This window comes from Acomys minous (genome assembly GCF_964271855.1).
Source record: "Acomys minous genome assembly, chromosome: 11".
Classification (NCBI taxonomy): Eukaryota; Metazoa; Chordata; class Mammalia; order Rodentia; family Muridae; genus Acomys; species Acomys minous.
This window is the reverse complement of record NC_140492.1, coordinates 64,733,441-64,750,808: the sequence shown is the minus strand read 5'-3', so window position 1 is coordinate 64,750,808 and position 17,368 is coordinate 64,733,441. Positions and strand designations below refer to the sequence as shown.

The 17,368-nt window shown below is 43.6% G+C and overlaps 1 protein-coding gene across 1 annotated transcript; it reads right to left on the bottom strand.

Moving 5' to 3' along the window:
• Positions 1-1,646: 1,646 nt before the first annotated feature.
• Positions 1,647-16,146, bottom strand: CLDN1 (claudin 1). The gene is made up of 4 exons (XM_084801509.1): positions 15,694-16,146; positions 7,348-7,512; positions 5,907-5,991; positions 1,647-4,282 (listed from the first exon to the last, which is right to left on the bottom strand). The coding sequence occupies exons 1-4, from the start codon at positions 15,914-15,916 to the stop codon at positions 4,120-4,122; spliced, it is 636 nt and encodes a 211-aa protein (XP_084657635.1). The 5' UTR covers positions 15,917-16,146; the 3' UTR covers positions 1,647-4,119.
• Positions 16,147-17,368: the final 1,222 nt, after the last annotated feature.

Genomic DNA, 17,368 nt, shown 5'->3' with positions numbered 1-17,368 from the left:
CTTTAATTCTGCGGGGGGGGAAAAAAAGACATTGCTGTTGCTGCAGCTGTTCATTTTAAGGGGAATCCAAACATGGACCACCTGAGACTGAGTGAGTAGACACTCATTCTCCTGGTTTCATTCATATTACCAAGGGAGAGGCCCTAAGGCTTCTCTCAGGCACAAATACTTTAAGAAGGGAATAGTTTCATTGCTTGCATTCTTAAGAGAGTTTTCCTGATAAGAACAACCATAGATAGATAGATAGATGGATAGATAGATAGATAGATAGATAGATAGATAATTGATAGGTAGATAGATAATTGATAGGTAGATAGGGGATAGATAAATACATAGATACATAGAAACATAGATATTCCCACACCATGTCTTTTATTCTTCGTTCATCGTTGAATGTCCTTTTATGGAGGAAAAGAAGGAATTAAGTACCATCTCCAGGTATTTATGGCATCATCCCAGAGATATATACCTTTGTGTATATCTATCTTTGTGAGTGGAGCAACACAAAAGTATGAAATACAGGCCAGGGTGAATATTGATAAGGACAAGAAATAGAAACAGGCCAGGTAGCTTAGAGCAGAGACAATACAAGAAACAGTTCAATACTTGTTCTGGGTCAGAAGGTGGAAGTGATCTCTCTCCTGTTTGGGCCAAAGGCCAGAGATGCCAGAACATAGCTTTGGTTTCTGTGTCCCTGCTATCTCTCTTCTAAATGAGCTCCTCTTCCTGGAGGCTACATGTGAGGGTGTGACTGAAACTACAGTCCAGACACTGGTTCCTCCTGGTAAAGAGCTTTAGAAGTGAATTTTAACCTACTCATAACCTAAATATTTTTGGGCTCTTTATTCTTACTTGGGAGTAGCAATAGTAATTGTGGAGGTCATTAAGGATGGCTGTCATGGCTTTGCTGATGTCCATTAAGGGAAAGTTAATTCCTCCTGGTCAAAAGACCAGACTCTGTCTCTGGGTGGAGGCAGGATATCCTGACCCACTCCAAAGATTAGAACATTACAAATTATTGTCTCCTCCCTTAAAAGTTAATCTAGCTGAGCCTAGCCATCACCTTTGTAGGAGACCACTCTCAGGAAAGATGATTCACCTAAAGGCATGCAATGGAGAAGGGAGGAATAATCATCCCTTCAATGAGCTCATGAACGTATCCTTCTCAGTAACTCCTTCCCTACGGAGTAGCTTGCAGAACCCCCATCCTGTAGGACTGATGTGGTCTTCCCACTATTCTGAGTCATTCTAAGACACTCTGGGTATTGTCCCTCTTTTCCCAAAGCCTCCGTTATCTTCTGCAGTACAACTGCTTGTCTGCAGTATGGCCGTGCGCTGACTGCCATCATTGACTTACCCTGTCTGTTTCTTCAAAGGCTTGGCTTTCACACTTCCTCTCTTCCATCTCCCTCTTCCTGACAGCTGTAAAGACTTGCAGCTTGTCTGGTTAATTGTTTTTCTTACAAACAAACAAAATGTTCTGTTTCTAAATTATTTTACTAATGAGACTACGACCCCAACGAGGGAGCTCCAGCTTCCTTGGTAACGTGAAAGACATAATGATCACAATCCTGTCTCATGTATCTCTCTCTCTCATACACATTAACAATCTTGAAATACATGATTAGAAAACAAGCCATGAAGCATTTATTGTTAATTTAAAAAACCAACAATTTATTGAAAAAGAGTAATGCTTTATACAAATTCCCAAAGCAGCCCCCAAATATCAATTGGTCTGTTTCTAGGTTTGGTAGTAGGATATAAAAATATCAAAACCGGGTAAGTTTTGGCATAAAACAAAATAGGATTATTTGGGAATCTAGAACTCTGTAGTTTAAGCAAGTATGCATTTACCTTACACATTAGGAGCCATAATTGTGGCAAAAAAAAAAAAAAGATCTTTGCATGATTGCTTTTACACTCACAAATACAGTAAAAGTTACATAGTTCAAATCCACATTAAGGCTCCATTCTTTCTATGACTTCTACCATGTGGTTTTACCATGAATTATAACTCTTAATTTCTCCTAAAACTACTAGCTTCCACTTAACTTTGACAGTATCACTGCTCCAAGAGCATACTCTATGCCTTTAGAGGACACAATGTCACTTCCCTCCAGCACATTTGCTTAGCCCAAGAAGTATCAGGCCCAACTAAGGAAGCTACAAAGTGACAGTGGAATGGGTCTCATGCCTGTCCTTAACAGTGGGAAGGCTGAGGCTGAAGGGTCGTTGGGTGACCCAGAGTTCTTGGCCAGTTCAGACCACAGACTTGAGGCATTAACTCAAACAACAAAAAGCTTTAAAGACGTAAGATCAGTTTAACTTAGTGAACTTTCAGAGCTCATTTGTTTGAGAGACTTCTTAAGGAAAGAAACCCATTTAGCATTTTTCTCTTTCTAGGTGTCTGAAAAATAACCTCAAAACCTATCCACTTAAACTCCTTAATTACTAGGCAGTAACATGTTTCCCCTCATAAAACCAAGTTTGCATGTGTCCCAGCTTGAGACATGTGACACAGGCATGACAGGAGTTAATGAACCCGTTGCATAGGTGTAGCAATACATCGTCTTTGCCCAAGCTTAGTAATTAAGGGATAGCACCAAGATTCAATTCCAGGTCTCCAAATGTCAACGGCAACACCCTTCCTATTACACCATCCTGCTCTGCTAAAGGGCCTGTCCTACAGATTGGAATAGTAAGAGCACTTGTCTAAGTGAAACAGCACCAACAAGAGGCCATGCACAGCTGAAAGGAATGAAATAAACTCATGAACAAAGAAAGATACAGAGCAGTGTGAAGATGCACATGCGTGCACGTGTGTGTGTGTGTGTGTGTGTGTGTGTGTGTGTGTGTGTGTGTGTGTAGGCTTTATTCAGTGACTTCAAACCTGCTAATTGAGCAAGGAAAAAACACTACTTAGGCATATTTCATGTTCAAAGAATGAGAGTCATATCAACTAATTAATACTCACATTACCTCTACCAGATGGTTAAGTATAATTATTCCAAGTTGACAGATGGGAAAAGAGGTATAAAGACTGTAAATTGCCCACAGCTACAGAGAGAATATTTGTCACTAGACTATCACTTCTGCAAGTCTAGCAGTTTGGGTAGATAAACAGACCACACCTCTCTAAGAGCTAAACCATAGGATAATTATATGTGAGAAAACAAGATAGCCGAGAAGGGAAGAAGAAAAACGCAGTTTGTAGGTTATGGAATGATGAATAAGCACCTGAAAAAAATGCAATCAATAAAACTGTTTCAACAACAGGGTTAGCAGTGCAGCCACTCAGTGAAACAAATATTTTCAAAGCAAACAAGATAGCTACAGACCAAAGTGCAAGAGCCGTGGGGAAAGGTCAGCAGAAAAACATCATCTGTCCAGAAGATCTGACCCCACAACTCAGACATGGAAGGGATGAGTGATCCTTACCGATTTTAAGCTTCAAATGTGGTCTCTGAAATTCACTGTTAAGATTCAGAAGTTAGAAACAAACCTCAAAATAACAGTCTGAAAAAGCAGTTGTTGTCAGAGTTAAAAAAAAAAAAAGTATGTTGATGTAAAGAAGACACAGGGGGAAAAAGAACAAAGGGAGACTTGGTCAGGGAGTTTGGTCTTATGGCAAAGATACTACATGCTGATCAAAGGGTTAATATTTGACCGATCACATATGTTCATAGAAAAAAAGAATAATACATCAGTAGGCTTATTTAATCAATATGGGGTTGCACATATTTTAGATTCATTTTAAGTATGCTGGTACCAATAGCAGGATAATAAGAGGTTTTTAAACTGTCTATTTTTTTTAATAGAAAATATGTATATATACACGTATCGATACACACTTAAGAAGCACCCTTCCCCCATTTGAGTGGGATTACTCCGTGGGAAGCAGCAGTTCAAATGCAGAAACAGCTTTCCCTCCTGTACTCAGGACAGGCGGTAAAGCACAGGCACAGCCCCTCACAGCCACGGGGATGTACAAAAATATGCTTCCTTTTGTAACACCACAGTTCAGATAACCATAGTCCACAGTCTGGGACCTTCACGTCAATGCTAATTTCACTGTTCACTTCGTGTTTGCTCCAGGAGGACGTCTTCCCTTTGCCTCTGTCACACATAGTCCTTCCCACTGGAAGGTGTCGGCTTGGGATAAGGCCGCGGTGTTGGGTAAGAGGTGGTTTTCCGGGGACAGGAGCAGGAAAGTAGGGCACCTCCTAGGAGGCAGAGGGAGGAAGCTGCCCAGCCAGTGAAAAGGGCCTGCCCAAACTCATACCTGGAAAAAAAAAAAAAAAGACAGCAACAGGCTGCTGTAAGGACCATTGGCAAGAGAAAAAAAAATCAATAGCATATACACATGTATGCATATATATATGTATAAATATACACACATATATTGCTGATTAAAAATAACCCCGTGTTACTGGAGGAGTTGCTGCTGTTTGTGAGCACATCCATGAGACAATGTTTACATTGTAATTAGCAATCATTGGTAACAGCACATCAGCAATATGACATACAACACACCAGTTTAATTACACAACTATTTCCTTTCCAAGCAAAGACGGCTTGGAAAGGAGATGGAGACACCTGAGCCATGAGGAATGACTGGCGATCCAAGACCCAAGTTAGAATAAAATATAACATGTGTGTTTGGAAAGAAAGGCATCTGAGCATCCCATGGCCGACTGCAGATTAAACAAGGCCAGGTAGACACATTAACCTACATTCCTGGCATGAGGAGGAGGAGCCTATGGGTGACTGTGGACGTCAAAGATCAAGCTGGCTGTAGAAGTCACAGGCCTTGAGTCCTGATAGAAGCCTAACTGTTGCCATCCCAGAGCTGCAGCCCCACCTCTCATCCATGATTTTTTTTTTCCCCTTCGAAGCAGAATGTCCCACTTGCTTTTCCTGGAAGGCGTCCAGGGTAATGCGTCCGCATAGGATAATAAGGGCACAGAGCCCGGCAATTTATAAAATGCTTTCTCGTGCACTCCTAATATTTCTGCTCTGCTGAAAATGTGGCCCATTGACCTCCAGCAGTTTCTGTCCCTACATCATAAATCTTACAGGATGGGCTGGGCTCCAACAACCACTGTAGCCTATGTTCTTTTGTGTGGGATGACTGTATAAAAAGGCACACACTTATCTCTGCAAACACTGAGACTTTTCATTCACCCACCCTAGCCCTCACAAACAGTAATTACGTCTTAACATTCTAGCTTTGAATGCAGTCATTAAGCTTTAAAGATGGGAAGACGGTGAGACCAAGAAGTCTTGTCCCTGATCAAAGAGCATTGTTACCCGAGAGCTGAGACTCAGGTCCTGAACTTGCAGAACTTGAACTACCAAGAAAGGTGACCTTTGTAAAGTCAATTTTATCGTTGCAGTGGAACACAAAACTTAAAAAGTGTCTTCTGAATGAATGTACTTGAAAAATACATCGTGATTTCGCGTGGGTTTCCACTGCTACAGTGATACAGTTTTTTTTTTTGTTTTTTTTTTGTTTTAGTAAATCATGACCCTGTATACTAGTTACAAAGGATCATAGGAATTAGAAACATCAGAATACACTTCAAGAAGAACATGTCCAAAACACTAGCACTTTTGTTCATATTGAGGGAATAAATAAAAAGAGATGTGTTATGTTGTTGGCTAAAATCCAGCTTAGAACATTTCTCCTTTGAAGTGCATTTGTCGTCAGTACTTGCTGTTAAAGCAATTATCCAATTCATTTTAACACGAGTCACAGGCCATTTAAATTGTGTGCAAGTTTGACCTAAATTTCCATACAATTCTTGAAAGCAAATCGGAGAAACTAAGGCACTGGCAGGTGCTTGTCAAACACAAAAAGGGTTGTCTTTGAGAGAGTGGACTATTTTATGCATGGCTAGCGTTACCTGGCATTGACGGGGGTCATGGGGTCATAGAATTCTTGAACGATTCTATTTCCGTACCATGCTGTGCCCACTAAACTCGCCAGACCTACAGAAATTCAAAGCAAGGCCATTAATCACTATGGGACACTGAGCACAGAAACACAGACTATTAAACCTAATTGTATTCTGTAAGAACTGAATCTCATCAAGAGTGCTGACACTTTATTTTATTATTATGGAAATCAATTTGACTTAGGTATGATTTATCCTGACTCTTCTGCAAAGAATTATAAAGACATTAGATTGAAGTCGGGCCTAGATTATGCTGTTTATGACATCTTATTTATTTATAGTTCAAGGCCACTGGCACAAATACTTTTCTTCAGAAAGAACTGGATGGATCCATCTTATTCAAAATCCCTGTCAAAGGTCCTGCAGTGCTGTAGCTTAGTGTCTGAAACTACTTTTGAATAATAAAAAAAAAGTCATCTTAGTTCATATTAGCAGAGAGTGGTTTACAGAAGGAAAGCTGAAAATGTTCTTGCACTGTTTCTGACAAACTCAAAATGAGTCCTTACTTTCTGGCCCAGCAGCAGTAGCAGAGCTAGCTGCACTAGGAAGGGAACCCAAAAGGACCACAGCATCCAGAGTCTTCCTGCCACAGGTGCAAGGCAATACCCAGCACTGGTGTCATGTGTTGAGGTGACACACTGGGTTATTTGTGTAACTGAACTCAATTGTTCATGGTATTGGATTTAAATTCAATAGTGGAAGGACTTACATTGGGTAGTATCACTCCTTCCAGCATTTATATGATGTCTAAATTATAATTAATTTTTATCCAAAGAGATATTCATGAAAAGATTCAAGCTTTCAAGTAGAAAGTAAGGATATGCTCAAGAGATTTTTTTTTTTTTTTGGTACAATATAGTGCCTAAGGTGTCCTTAAAACTTAGAGAGTAGCCAGGCAGTGGTGATGCACATTTTAACTGCCAGCACTTGGGAAGCAGATCGCTGTGAGTGTGAAGGCAGCGTGGAATACAGAGTGAGTTCCAGGACAGCCAAGGCTACACAGAGAACCCTTGCCTTGAAATCCACGTTTCCCTGCTCTCAGCTTTCTCATGCTGACATCACAGACAAATAGCCTTTTCTAAATCCCATAAAATTGGTCCAGCTTTCTTTCTGAGTCTGAAGAGACTGAGCCTAGGAAACAAGCGGGCACCCGAGTCCTTCGTGGTTGTCCCTGACAGAAGCACACCGGCCAAATGTCCATCTGAATTTTACTGAGAACGTGAAAGCCAACTGACTCCTAAGGCTCAATGGGTCCAGATTGGTAAGATGCTTCAAAGCATTTCAAATGCAGTAAATCGGACATAAACTAAAGACACTAAAAACATAGAGAACTAGATTCCAAACCACTTGAGAAAGGTGGATGAGGGGGAAAGGGCGGAGCCTCTCTTACCGGAAGTGAAGAATATCACGCCCCCAATGACAGCCATCCACATCTTTTGCACCTCATCCTCCTCCAAGCACTTCATACACTTCATGCCAATGGTGGACACGAAGATGCCGATCAGCCCCAGCAGGATGCCGATTACCATCAAGGCTCGGGTTGCCTGCAAAGTACCTGGCAGGAGACAGTTGGGAATGTAAAACTCGCGCCTAGAGCAGCAATAGGAGAGTGGTGCGAGACGAAATGTATTTCAGTGCTTTGTGGGAAGGATAAAGGTGAACAAGGAGCCCAAAAGGACAGAGGACTCCAGTGACATTTTTGCTGTCGCCACAAGGATGGTTGCTGGGAAGACACTCACAGGGGCTGGGGGATGGTTAGGACCTCCGTTGTTCAATTCAAAATCAACTGGAAAGTAATTAATGAATCAGTAACATAGGTCTCACTGAATTGACTATGCAGTCATTACTACACGGGTATTTCGATTCTGAACTAACAGTCATATGTATCATCTTTAATGCTCACCCTTTGTAATTAAATGGCATAAAGGACACAGTACTGGTCACTCATTTTAGACTACAACCTTTATGCTTCTGAAAAAAGACTCCAAGAGAATATGGACAATAAATGAGTGTTTCAGAGATGGTCATGGCTGGATAAGCAATATTTTATCCCTAGTTACAAGAGGTTGAGAGGGGAAGGGTACAACCTTTTAGAACGTTGATTGAAGGCAACTGTTAAGAAGGTGTCTTGTAACACAGCAGTAGATTCGTAGAACATGACCCCACCAGTTTTTAAAACTATGAAAGCATCATGTTATAATGTTAGAGATAACAATTTTAGCTCAGATTTCTCGGGGGTCTGCAAATTTTCAAAAGTCCTCATTCTTATCTTTGTCGTGTTAAACTATTGCCAGAGATGGGATCAGGTTTGAGAGGCTGAGTCAGCATGTCTTCTAAAGAATAAAAGCTGAAAGCTAACATTGTGGTATAACAATACAGTGTGTATGTATGCAGGAGGGTGATACACTGGTTAGAAGACCTTTAAATTACAGATTTACTTCCTCTTTCAACTGAGCATCACTATCTTAGTTACAGCCTTAACACCGGAAATGGAAGTGTTTCTATGGAGACAGTTAGATTGCAAAAAATTAGGATCTTGGGAAAACGACCTAATATTCTTTGGGACCATGTTCGTATTTTATAAAATATGGCAGACAACAGCTCCATCCAGGGAGTTAGAACAGTTTGCTCCTTTGTGGTCTTCAGGAATGACTAAGGTGGTGATCTCCTCAGTAGTTAATGTGTACACAGGCTTAGTCTTCTCACGTTCAAGACTGGGATGTTAGGGTACCAATCTTAAGCCAAAAACAAACAACTCTGGAATGCCACTGTGTATTAATTACAGCCATTTCTATCCTTGTTATTATAATCAATGACAGAGTCACACTAATCCCTTCCTAAGCAGTGTCAAATGCATTTTCACACTATTTCAGTGACAGTTGGAAGCACTTTTTACTCTTTCACAAAAATACTAAACACTACACTCTCTGCCTCTTCTGCCACTTACATATGCCCGTAAGTGTGCAATGAGCACATAACACACACCTCTCTTGCACGTCCCAGGGTTCCGGGCTAGCAAAGAAACTCCTGGATCAGAGCCATGTTCCATGCCCCCTGGCTTTACTAGGAACGGAAGTTGCCCACGTGACCATTAGGAAACTTTCCTTTGAATCACAAACCATGCTGCAGTACAAAGAGGGAAGTCCTGAGGACTCCCAGGTGAGGTGTTCACTTCCTTCTGATTTATCAGAAGTGTTTGTTAGGGCAGCTGTTACTTACTAGGAAAAATAACAATTTAAAAACAAATAATGATGTTCTTATAAAAAACACCGACTGCAGATTTTGCTCAGGCTGAAAGCATTTGGGGAAGATGCTGCAGGCAATGAAGGGATCTATGTGCCTGGAGCAGAGGGGAGAACCCTCCTGCCAGTTTGCCAAAAACACTCCGTATTTTAAATGAAAAGCCCAGCATCCTAAGAAGGTCCTGGATCCTGAGTAAACTGGTGCAACTGGTTATCCTGTAGATAAATGACATACACACACACACACACACACACACACACATGCACGCACTCACATCCATATCCATACATACGCATCAGAGCTTTGTAGGCAGGGTCAAGAGTTCAGAATCTATTCAAAATGGAATGAGAAGTCATTGGAGGGTCCTAAGGTGGGGTAGCCTGGCTTTTACCCATACTGGAGAAACAATGTAATTAGAAAACACCAATGCTATGGTTGCCCTTCACAAATGTATATAGCCTCTTCTGTCTCAGGCAACTCCTCTTTGTCACAATTCATTTGTTTAATGGCTCTCCATGAATGACTTTGGTTGGCATCTTTGATCTCTCCGGAAGTTGTGTTTGTTACAAGACTCCAACCCAGCCTTAGCTTATATAATAGTCATTCCAATCCACTCATGAAGTCAAAGTATGGGCCATTAGCAGCACAGGTCTGAGGGCTGGGCTCAAGGCATCCTTCAGGAGCCTCCTGAACAGCAGACTCCTGACTCCGGTTTCAAATACCTCTGCTCTTCTACTACAGAGCACTCAGGTATAGCCTATGGGGCATGCAATGTGCCTCTACTTACAACGATCAAATGTTCACAAGACTTGCATCTTTAAATAAGCAGTAAGGCATCTGTGCTTCATGCCATTCCTTTTTTTATTTGCTAGTTTTGCAGAGTTAAAGAGAAGTGACAGATATTCTATCCCATGCTTGCTAACTGCCCCTGTAGTGTTTCATTTCCTTATAGAACAGTGTCATTTGTCTAACACACAAACCTGGAGCCAATGGACAGTATGCCTTGTAGCCACAAAACCATACTGTCAAGGGGTCTTGTTTTCATTTAAAAACATGGTGAAGCAGGACAGAAGAAGAGTTTTGTTTTGACAAGTGACACTTTCCCATTTATACCTGGAGCCACTGGGTTACGAATTATCTTCTGTTTTTATAGTAGACTGGCATCAAATGGAGACACTAGACAACTCCTCCCCACGACATATGCAGAGAGTATAAAAATATCATGTGTATGTATATAAAGTATACAAAATAAAAAAGCTTTCCTGCACACCATGGACAACAGAGGAAAATTATAACAGCAAGAAAATTTACTAGCTGGTTTCATATAATGGTGGATTACAAGTTAGACTAAGATACCATTGTTCCAAATGTGTGGCCGTGTTATGTGAAGATCCCCTCTGAGCCAGAGCTTTCATCTGGAGCAGGTGAATGCTTTCCAACTGGAAGGCCTTTCGAATCTAAGCTGTGTCAGTGTGAGCTGCTGGCCGACTGCACTCGGATGCCTTCCATCAGCAGTACTGTTGACACTTACTCTCCAAGCATCCCCCCCCCCCCCAGTCTGTTCCTTGTTAGCCTTGACTTGAAGGGTGCCTTTGCTTTTCAAAACTGGCCACAATGTGATATAAAAAGCACCTACGCGTGTTTGGCTCCATCTTTGAAGCAATACTTATCTGATAAACACCTCCTTTGAGGGCCCTAGGGAGGCTAAAGTTTTGCTATGTAAGCCTAGGCTTGAATTGGGCTACAGAATGCTAGAATTTCCCACAGAGGGGAAAAGCTGCACTTTCCCCTTAACTTGATACCGTTTTGTAAGTTCCTGCGATGGTGCTTCTCTTCCATTCTCTCTCAGCAGAACGAAGAAGGCGTAGACGTTTATAGTGACGTGTGGATGCTACAAAGTCATATTTGAAGCAGAGCAGATACGTCCATGCACTATTGCACTACCCTCAGGACCACTTACTTTTTTTTTCCCCTTGGGCCTTTAAATTTGTAGCTAGCTCTATAACATTATAAGGAAAGTTAAGCTATTGTCTCTGAGCATTATCCAGCAGCGCACAGGAAGGCAGCCTTTTAATTACACTCAGCTGGATTGAAAATCTGCAGCTTAAAGACCCCCTAAGGAGTTCTCACCACTCTCAGCCTGAAAGTATAATTTAAAAAATACTTACAAAGATCTCTACTTATAAGTCAAGAAATGAGTTTGACACTGCCCTTCTACTACAGCTGTTTAAGCCAAAGTTTGCAGAGACAAGCATAGACAGGCAGGGACTGTTTCCCCTCAAACTTTAAAGACATGCACTCCAAGCAGTGGAATCTCCATAAATACCTGGCACTGAGCATGCTCTGTTCCATAGTCCATTAGCCTACCCTATGTTCTACATATCATGAGCAAGCCAGACCTTAGTGGTATTTCTGCCCTCACAAAGTCCTTCCTTATTACAATATGTGCTAATAAGTCTCAGGGGGATAAAATCGCTGCCCACTGTGTGACTAGAGCAGAAATACATTTTCTGTTTCCCAACTCAAGGAGCTTATTCGGAGAATGCTGCTGTGGAGTTATCCATTATTTAGGCTTTCTTTCTAGCCAATGTCCGAAGGTTGACAAGGACTTTCATTGCTGTGTTTCTATTTGAGAGACGGATGAACTGGTGGGCTACTTGCGACTCAGCGTCTAAGGGTCCTGAAGGATGAGGGATCAGCACCTTGCAGGGAGTCCTGAGAAGTTTTGCTGTCTCTTCTTGAAAACGTAATTTTCGTTTTTTAAAAATGGCTCATTATTAAACGTATGGCCTTTATTGCCATTTCCACGACGCCGTGTTTTATTAAAGTATAATTATATTATTTCTCCACTCCTCTTTCCTTTCCCCAACCTCGCCCACTCACTCCCCACCTCAAATAACTTTTTTCCCATCACTCTACTCTAGAAAGCTTGTGCTGGACCACTTGTTTCTCCTCTAGTCACGGAAGTTAGTAACAAGGAAACGTTGTCACTGGCTGGAGCCTTAGAAATGACCTTTGCTGCATCCCGACTACTGAGAATAGGGCCAGGCTCAGGTCTGACGAATAGACGAGTGGACCTTTGATTCATCTTCCCAGTCCTCCCACTCTGCCCTATTTTACCACTGGTGAATCCACCTTAGTTCAGGGAGACCAAGTAGGTGTACCCGGATAGTGCAAATTGGTGCAAGAACTCAAGCCTTGGCTCCTGTTTAGTTTTTCGTTCCACCCTGCACGCCCGTGCCTTTCCTGAATGTTCTGTATTTGGCAGCATAAAGGCATCTGGAGAAGGCTGAGTGGCTGCCGTCCCCTCTGCCTTGTGCCTCACAGACCTCCAAGCCAGTCAGTGATTCTGCTCCCCTGCTTGAGCTTGACATCATGGTGAGAGTGCTGGGAAACCTCAGGACAACCAATACTCATTAAGCACACCTACACACATGTGCATTCACGCCGAGCAAGTTCTACAGGCTGGGGTAGCTCATAAACAAATTACAGAAGTCCAGGGTTAGATGAGACTTAAAGAGAGTCTAGCATAACCTCCCATTTGTCTGGTGTTTGGATCTTCACAACAGCACTCCTATGAAAATGCTTACTGCTTCTCTGCCTCGATACCTCCCAGCACGCAGCCTCCTAGGAAAGGCCTGTCTTTGCATGATGCTGGCTATTAAAGTGAAGCAAGAAAAAGCAGGTTGCTAAGTACATGAAACAGACAACCAGCTTCCCACCGTGTTGGGAACTAAATCAAACCAAGAAAAATGTGTATGTAAACTTGCATGAAGGAAAGTCTACTACAGCTGCACCTGGCCTTTTCCTTTGTAGGTCCAAAGTTTAGCTGCAAGGATCATCACTCTAGATAATTATCAGATACAGGGACATGAAAGTGGTCTCGGCTGTTGTAGACCATAATTCACACTGTAACAGCTGTTTATCCAAGAAATGTGTCAGTTACATCTTCACAAACTGTTTGGCAAAAACTACATACAGTATGGCCTCTTTCTGCTGTGTCCAGTAGTTCTATACGGGGCACAATAATAACGCACTCCTTGTATATATTGTGTAAAGGTCACGAGCTTTTCACAACTGACACCGGATGTGACAGGAGAAGAAGGCTTTAATGTCTGGTTACAAAACACTGGCATACGTCTCTACCGTGATACTTAGGTGAAGTAGCCTTTACTGGCAAAGCTTGAAACTACAAATTTAGGGATCCCATTCATAGCTGTGCTTCTCACCTCGAAGCATTTCATGAGAGGTAGCCTTCACAGGACACCTTACACACACACACACACACACACACACACACACACACACACACACCACACACCTTTTCATCTCTAGGCATCATGGAACTACACCAAAACCAGCCAGTGAATCACCAACCAGATCTCTTTATCAGGTGGGCGTGAGCACCACAGCTCAGGTGGAAAAACAGAGACAAGTTTTCTGGGCCTGGTCCAAAGGCACCTAGTGAATCACTGCTGAGCTGGGAGAGAAGATATGAGTCAGGGCGCAGGCTGATGGGAATTGGTTTGCGGAGAGAGCCACCTGGGCTCCATCTTGAATAAACCATTGGGTTTAAGCAGAACAGAGGATGGAAACAGTTCTCTGCTGAAACAAGTCAACAAAGAAGCAGGTTCTGAAACTGCTTGTGAAGGAAAGATATTCACTGCATTCATCACAGTTTCAAGAACTGTAATAACTATACCAACAAGGAATAAATTCTGACAGAATATAGTAATTTTAATATAGTGTTCCGGAAAGGGATGATGCGAGTATTTGCTTCACGGACCATTATTCTACCCAGTCGTTTGAGTTAGTTTTATCAAATTAAACTTGATAAGGTCAAGAGTTTTGCGGTAGAGGGACAAAACTGGCAGGGGAGCCCTCTCTGGCCTTGCCCAGAGCACATCTCACCTGACAGGTCCATGCTATGGTTCTGAAAATGGCTGGCATCGTTTCCCTATTGCACTTCTCCTTCCACTGGGAAGCTCAGGATTTCCCAACTGCTACACATAACCCAGGAAGGTAACGAGCAGCACACATTTACCCAAGGTATAGATTACTTTTGACAAAGGAGTCCCGACGTGGAGCGAAAAGCACATTGGCTGACTACATTCTACAAGTACTCAAGATGTCAAGCTGGTTTGTGGCAGGTTTCATAACTGTAAAGCGAGACACTTTTGCTGGGATGGATGAAGAACATCGCCCTGATCGGACTGGGACAATGCACAATGCCAGAGCTGCTCACAGCAGCATTCACAGAGGACTGTGGAACAGCTTTGTTTAGGCAAAGGCTAAAGGAATTCTTCCTGTGAGTCAAAGGGCAGACCCGCAGAGCAGAACACACAGCCAGAGTCATTTCTCCAAGAAAAGAAAATGGCCAGGAATGCTATCACCTAGATGGTGTTCAATGGATTTCTGGCAAAGCTTGGTAAAAATGAAGGATTTGCATTAGAGGAACAAAGCCTGATAACATGACTCAAAAAGTCCTAGCTAAAACTGATGGCAACGGCACTTTGTCACCTGTGCCCCCAGGATCTGTAGAAATATTTCTGTCTACACATTCTTTTCTAACTTTATATATGAGGAGCAATCCTCTTATACATGAAGACCCATTGGGGAGGCATGGGGGGGCCATTTCTTTTTTTCCTCTCAGCCTTCTTTCCAGCTGGTAACCACTTCTGACAGCGCCCCCACCCCCCATCTGACCCCCACCCCCCACCCCGCCACCCCAGTAGGCTGCCTCCTTTTAACAGATAGTCAGAACCGTTTTCTTCATTGACCCCTTCCCCACTTGCCACCAGCCTCTCGTTTTAAACTTAGACAATACACGCTGCGTCCTTTGCAGACCCTAGGCTGGAAAGCCAACTTTGTTGGGGGTGAGGGTGGGAGTGGGGGTGGGAGACTCTCAAGAGGTTCTTCAAGGAGGAAAAGCCAAAAGACATAAAGGGTTAACTTTAGCTGTGTGTAGGACACTCTACTGCTCAAGTCAGAACGTTTCTGTAATTTCAGAATTACGTACTTAGTTTTAGTTTTGAAGGCTTGAAGCCTACCCAGAATGCAGTGTTTTCTTGGCCAAACCCTGTAAGAATGGTGCAGAATAGGCCCAAGAGTCCAAGTTCCACTGTGATCTTCATTCTTCCAGTTTCCACCCCCCCGCCCCCGCCCCGATTGGAATTTGAGGGGAAATCACACCTAGAAGGGCAGTAACTTCCAAGCAGGGACTTAGAGGCAAATCTAGGGCTTTGTCCTGAGGCCCTGGTTTTCTCTGCTTTCTCACAGACAGAGCACATGCTCAGAAACATTGACCAATTTAGAGAGGAGAGCCCCATATAATTACAGGACAGTTTTGGGCTGAATGAAACTACTAGAGAAGGTAGGCCTCCCCGCCCACCCCCACCCCCCCGCCCCAGGCCCCTGGAGGTGGGGAAGGTGTGGGATGAGGTGGGCGAGTGGGGGGGGCGGAGGGGGTCGAGGAGGGTGAGAGTGCACTTACTGTTAAGATTCAGCAAGGAGTCGAAGACTTTGCACTGTATCTGCCCGGTGCTTTGCGATACACAGGACATCCACAGTCCTTCGTAGATGGCCTGGGCGGTCACGATGTTGTCCCCAGCATAGGAGTAAATCTTCCACTGGGGCAAGGCAGTACTGACGATGGAGCCGATCCATCCCAGCGAAGCCAGGATGAAACCCAGCAGCTGCAGCCCCGCGTTGGCCATGGCTTCCTTCCAAGGCTTGTGCGCGCGCGGGCTCAGTGGCAGGTGCAGGAGGGGGACTTTGCAAGGTGCGCACCTGGGCTCCTCGAAGGTGGCGGGGTCTCGGTGAACAAGTTATTGCTAGGACCCCTGTTCCTCTGTGGCCGCGGGCGATCTCCTGGCTTCTGGTCTGGGTCGGCAGTGGAGTCTGGAAGTGAGAAGCTGCGAAGTTCTCTGAGACTCTGAACCGCCCGGCGCTGCGATTTAAAGCAGCTCCGCCCCTCCCGGCATGCAGCGCCCTCTGGCGGTTTCATGGCTGAATCCCCATAGGGAGCGCTGGGTCCTCGCAGGCCACCTCAGCCTAGTGCAGGGAGAAATGTCCTGTAGAGGACCCAGGCCTGGGGACCACCTGAAGAGAATCAGACATCCCTACCTGCTCCCTTTCGTTTCTCTCCTAGCTCTTGATAAGCATTTTCTTCATTTTACTCTATAGTTAATGCAAAAGTCACCGTGTCTGTGTAAATAAAAACTTAAAATTAAAATTAAAAACAGGGACGGAGCCAAGAATCTATTTTCACTTTTATCATCGGCCCAGTATTTTATTGAGAAACACATCTAACTCTGTACTCTCTTCCCCATTTAGCGTCTTTTTATTTTTTATTTTTCTTGTTTGATTAGTGCCCTCCTCTTTTCTTTGTGGAGCTCCCTGTTCTTCGAGACCAGTAGGTTAGAATTCCCTCACTTTTCCCAGGGCCCTCAGAGATCTTGAAACTTGGTAGAGTAGGGAAGCGCTACCTGGAGAGTGCCAGCTGGGCAGGTTTCTACCATATCCAGTGTTCTGTTCACAGTCCTGTGTGCTGGGACTTTTCACTGCATTTCCAGTTGAAGGAACAATATGCCCTTTGAGTTAATAACTTCCTTTTGAAAATGCAAATCACTATCCCCTACACCACAAACACACACACACACACACACACACACACACACACACACACACACACACACACACACACACACACACACCCCTACCTTTTCTTTAAAGCAATTTGCTTAGCATAGCAACTCCTTATCTGAGGCGCCTGGCCAATGAGTGACAAGTTATCAGATGGAATTCAGCAAATTCGCCCACAAGTCTCTCCCAGGGGACAGAGGGACACTTGGATGTAGCACCACCGTGGCAGAGCTCGGGATGGGGCTCGGGACCTGACAGTAAGAGTTATGCCATCTCCTCAGGCTTTGATCCAGGCAGCCTCTAACCTTCCTCTCTGGGCCTGTACCGCTTCCTTGTTTGTTGCCACTCAGAAGCCCACGTTGTGGTTGAGAGTAATTGAAATGTTTGCTCAGCTGTTGTTTTGTACGAGGTTGTGAGTACGGTGGGGAGAGAAGCTTGTATGCTTTTAGTAAAGACAGGAGACTTGACGGGTGAAATAAACATGTGGATGAAAAACAAGGGATGGCCAGGTATGCTAAGGAAGT

Coding starts and splice junctions, on each gene's coding strand:
- CLDN1 (XM_084801509.1), bottom strand. CDS start 15,916: ATGGCCAACGCGGGGCTGCAGCTGCTGGGTTTCATCCTGGCTTCGCTG. Junction 5,992..7,347: donor CGTGATATTCTTCACTTCCG/GTAAGAGAGGCT, acceptor GAATTTCTGTAG/GTCTGGCGAGTTTAGTGGGC. Junction 4,283..5,906: donor ATGACCCCCGTCAATGCCAG/GTAACGCTAGCC, acceptor TTTTTTTTCCAG/GTATGAGTTTGGGCAGGCCC.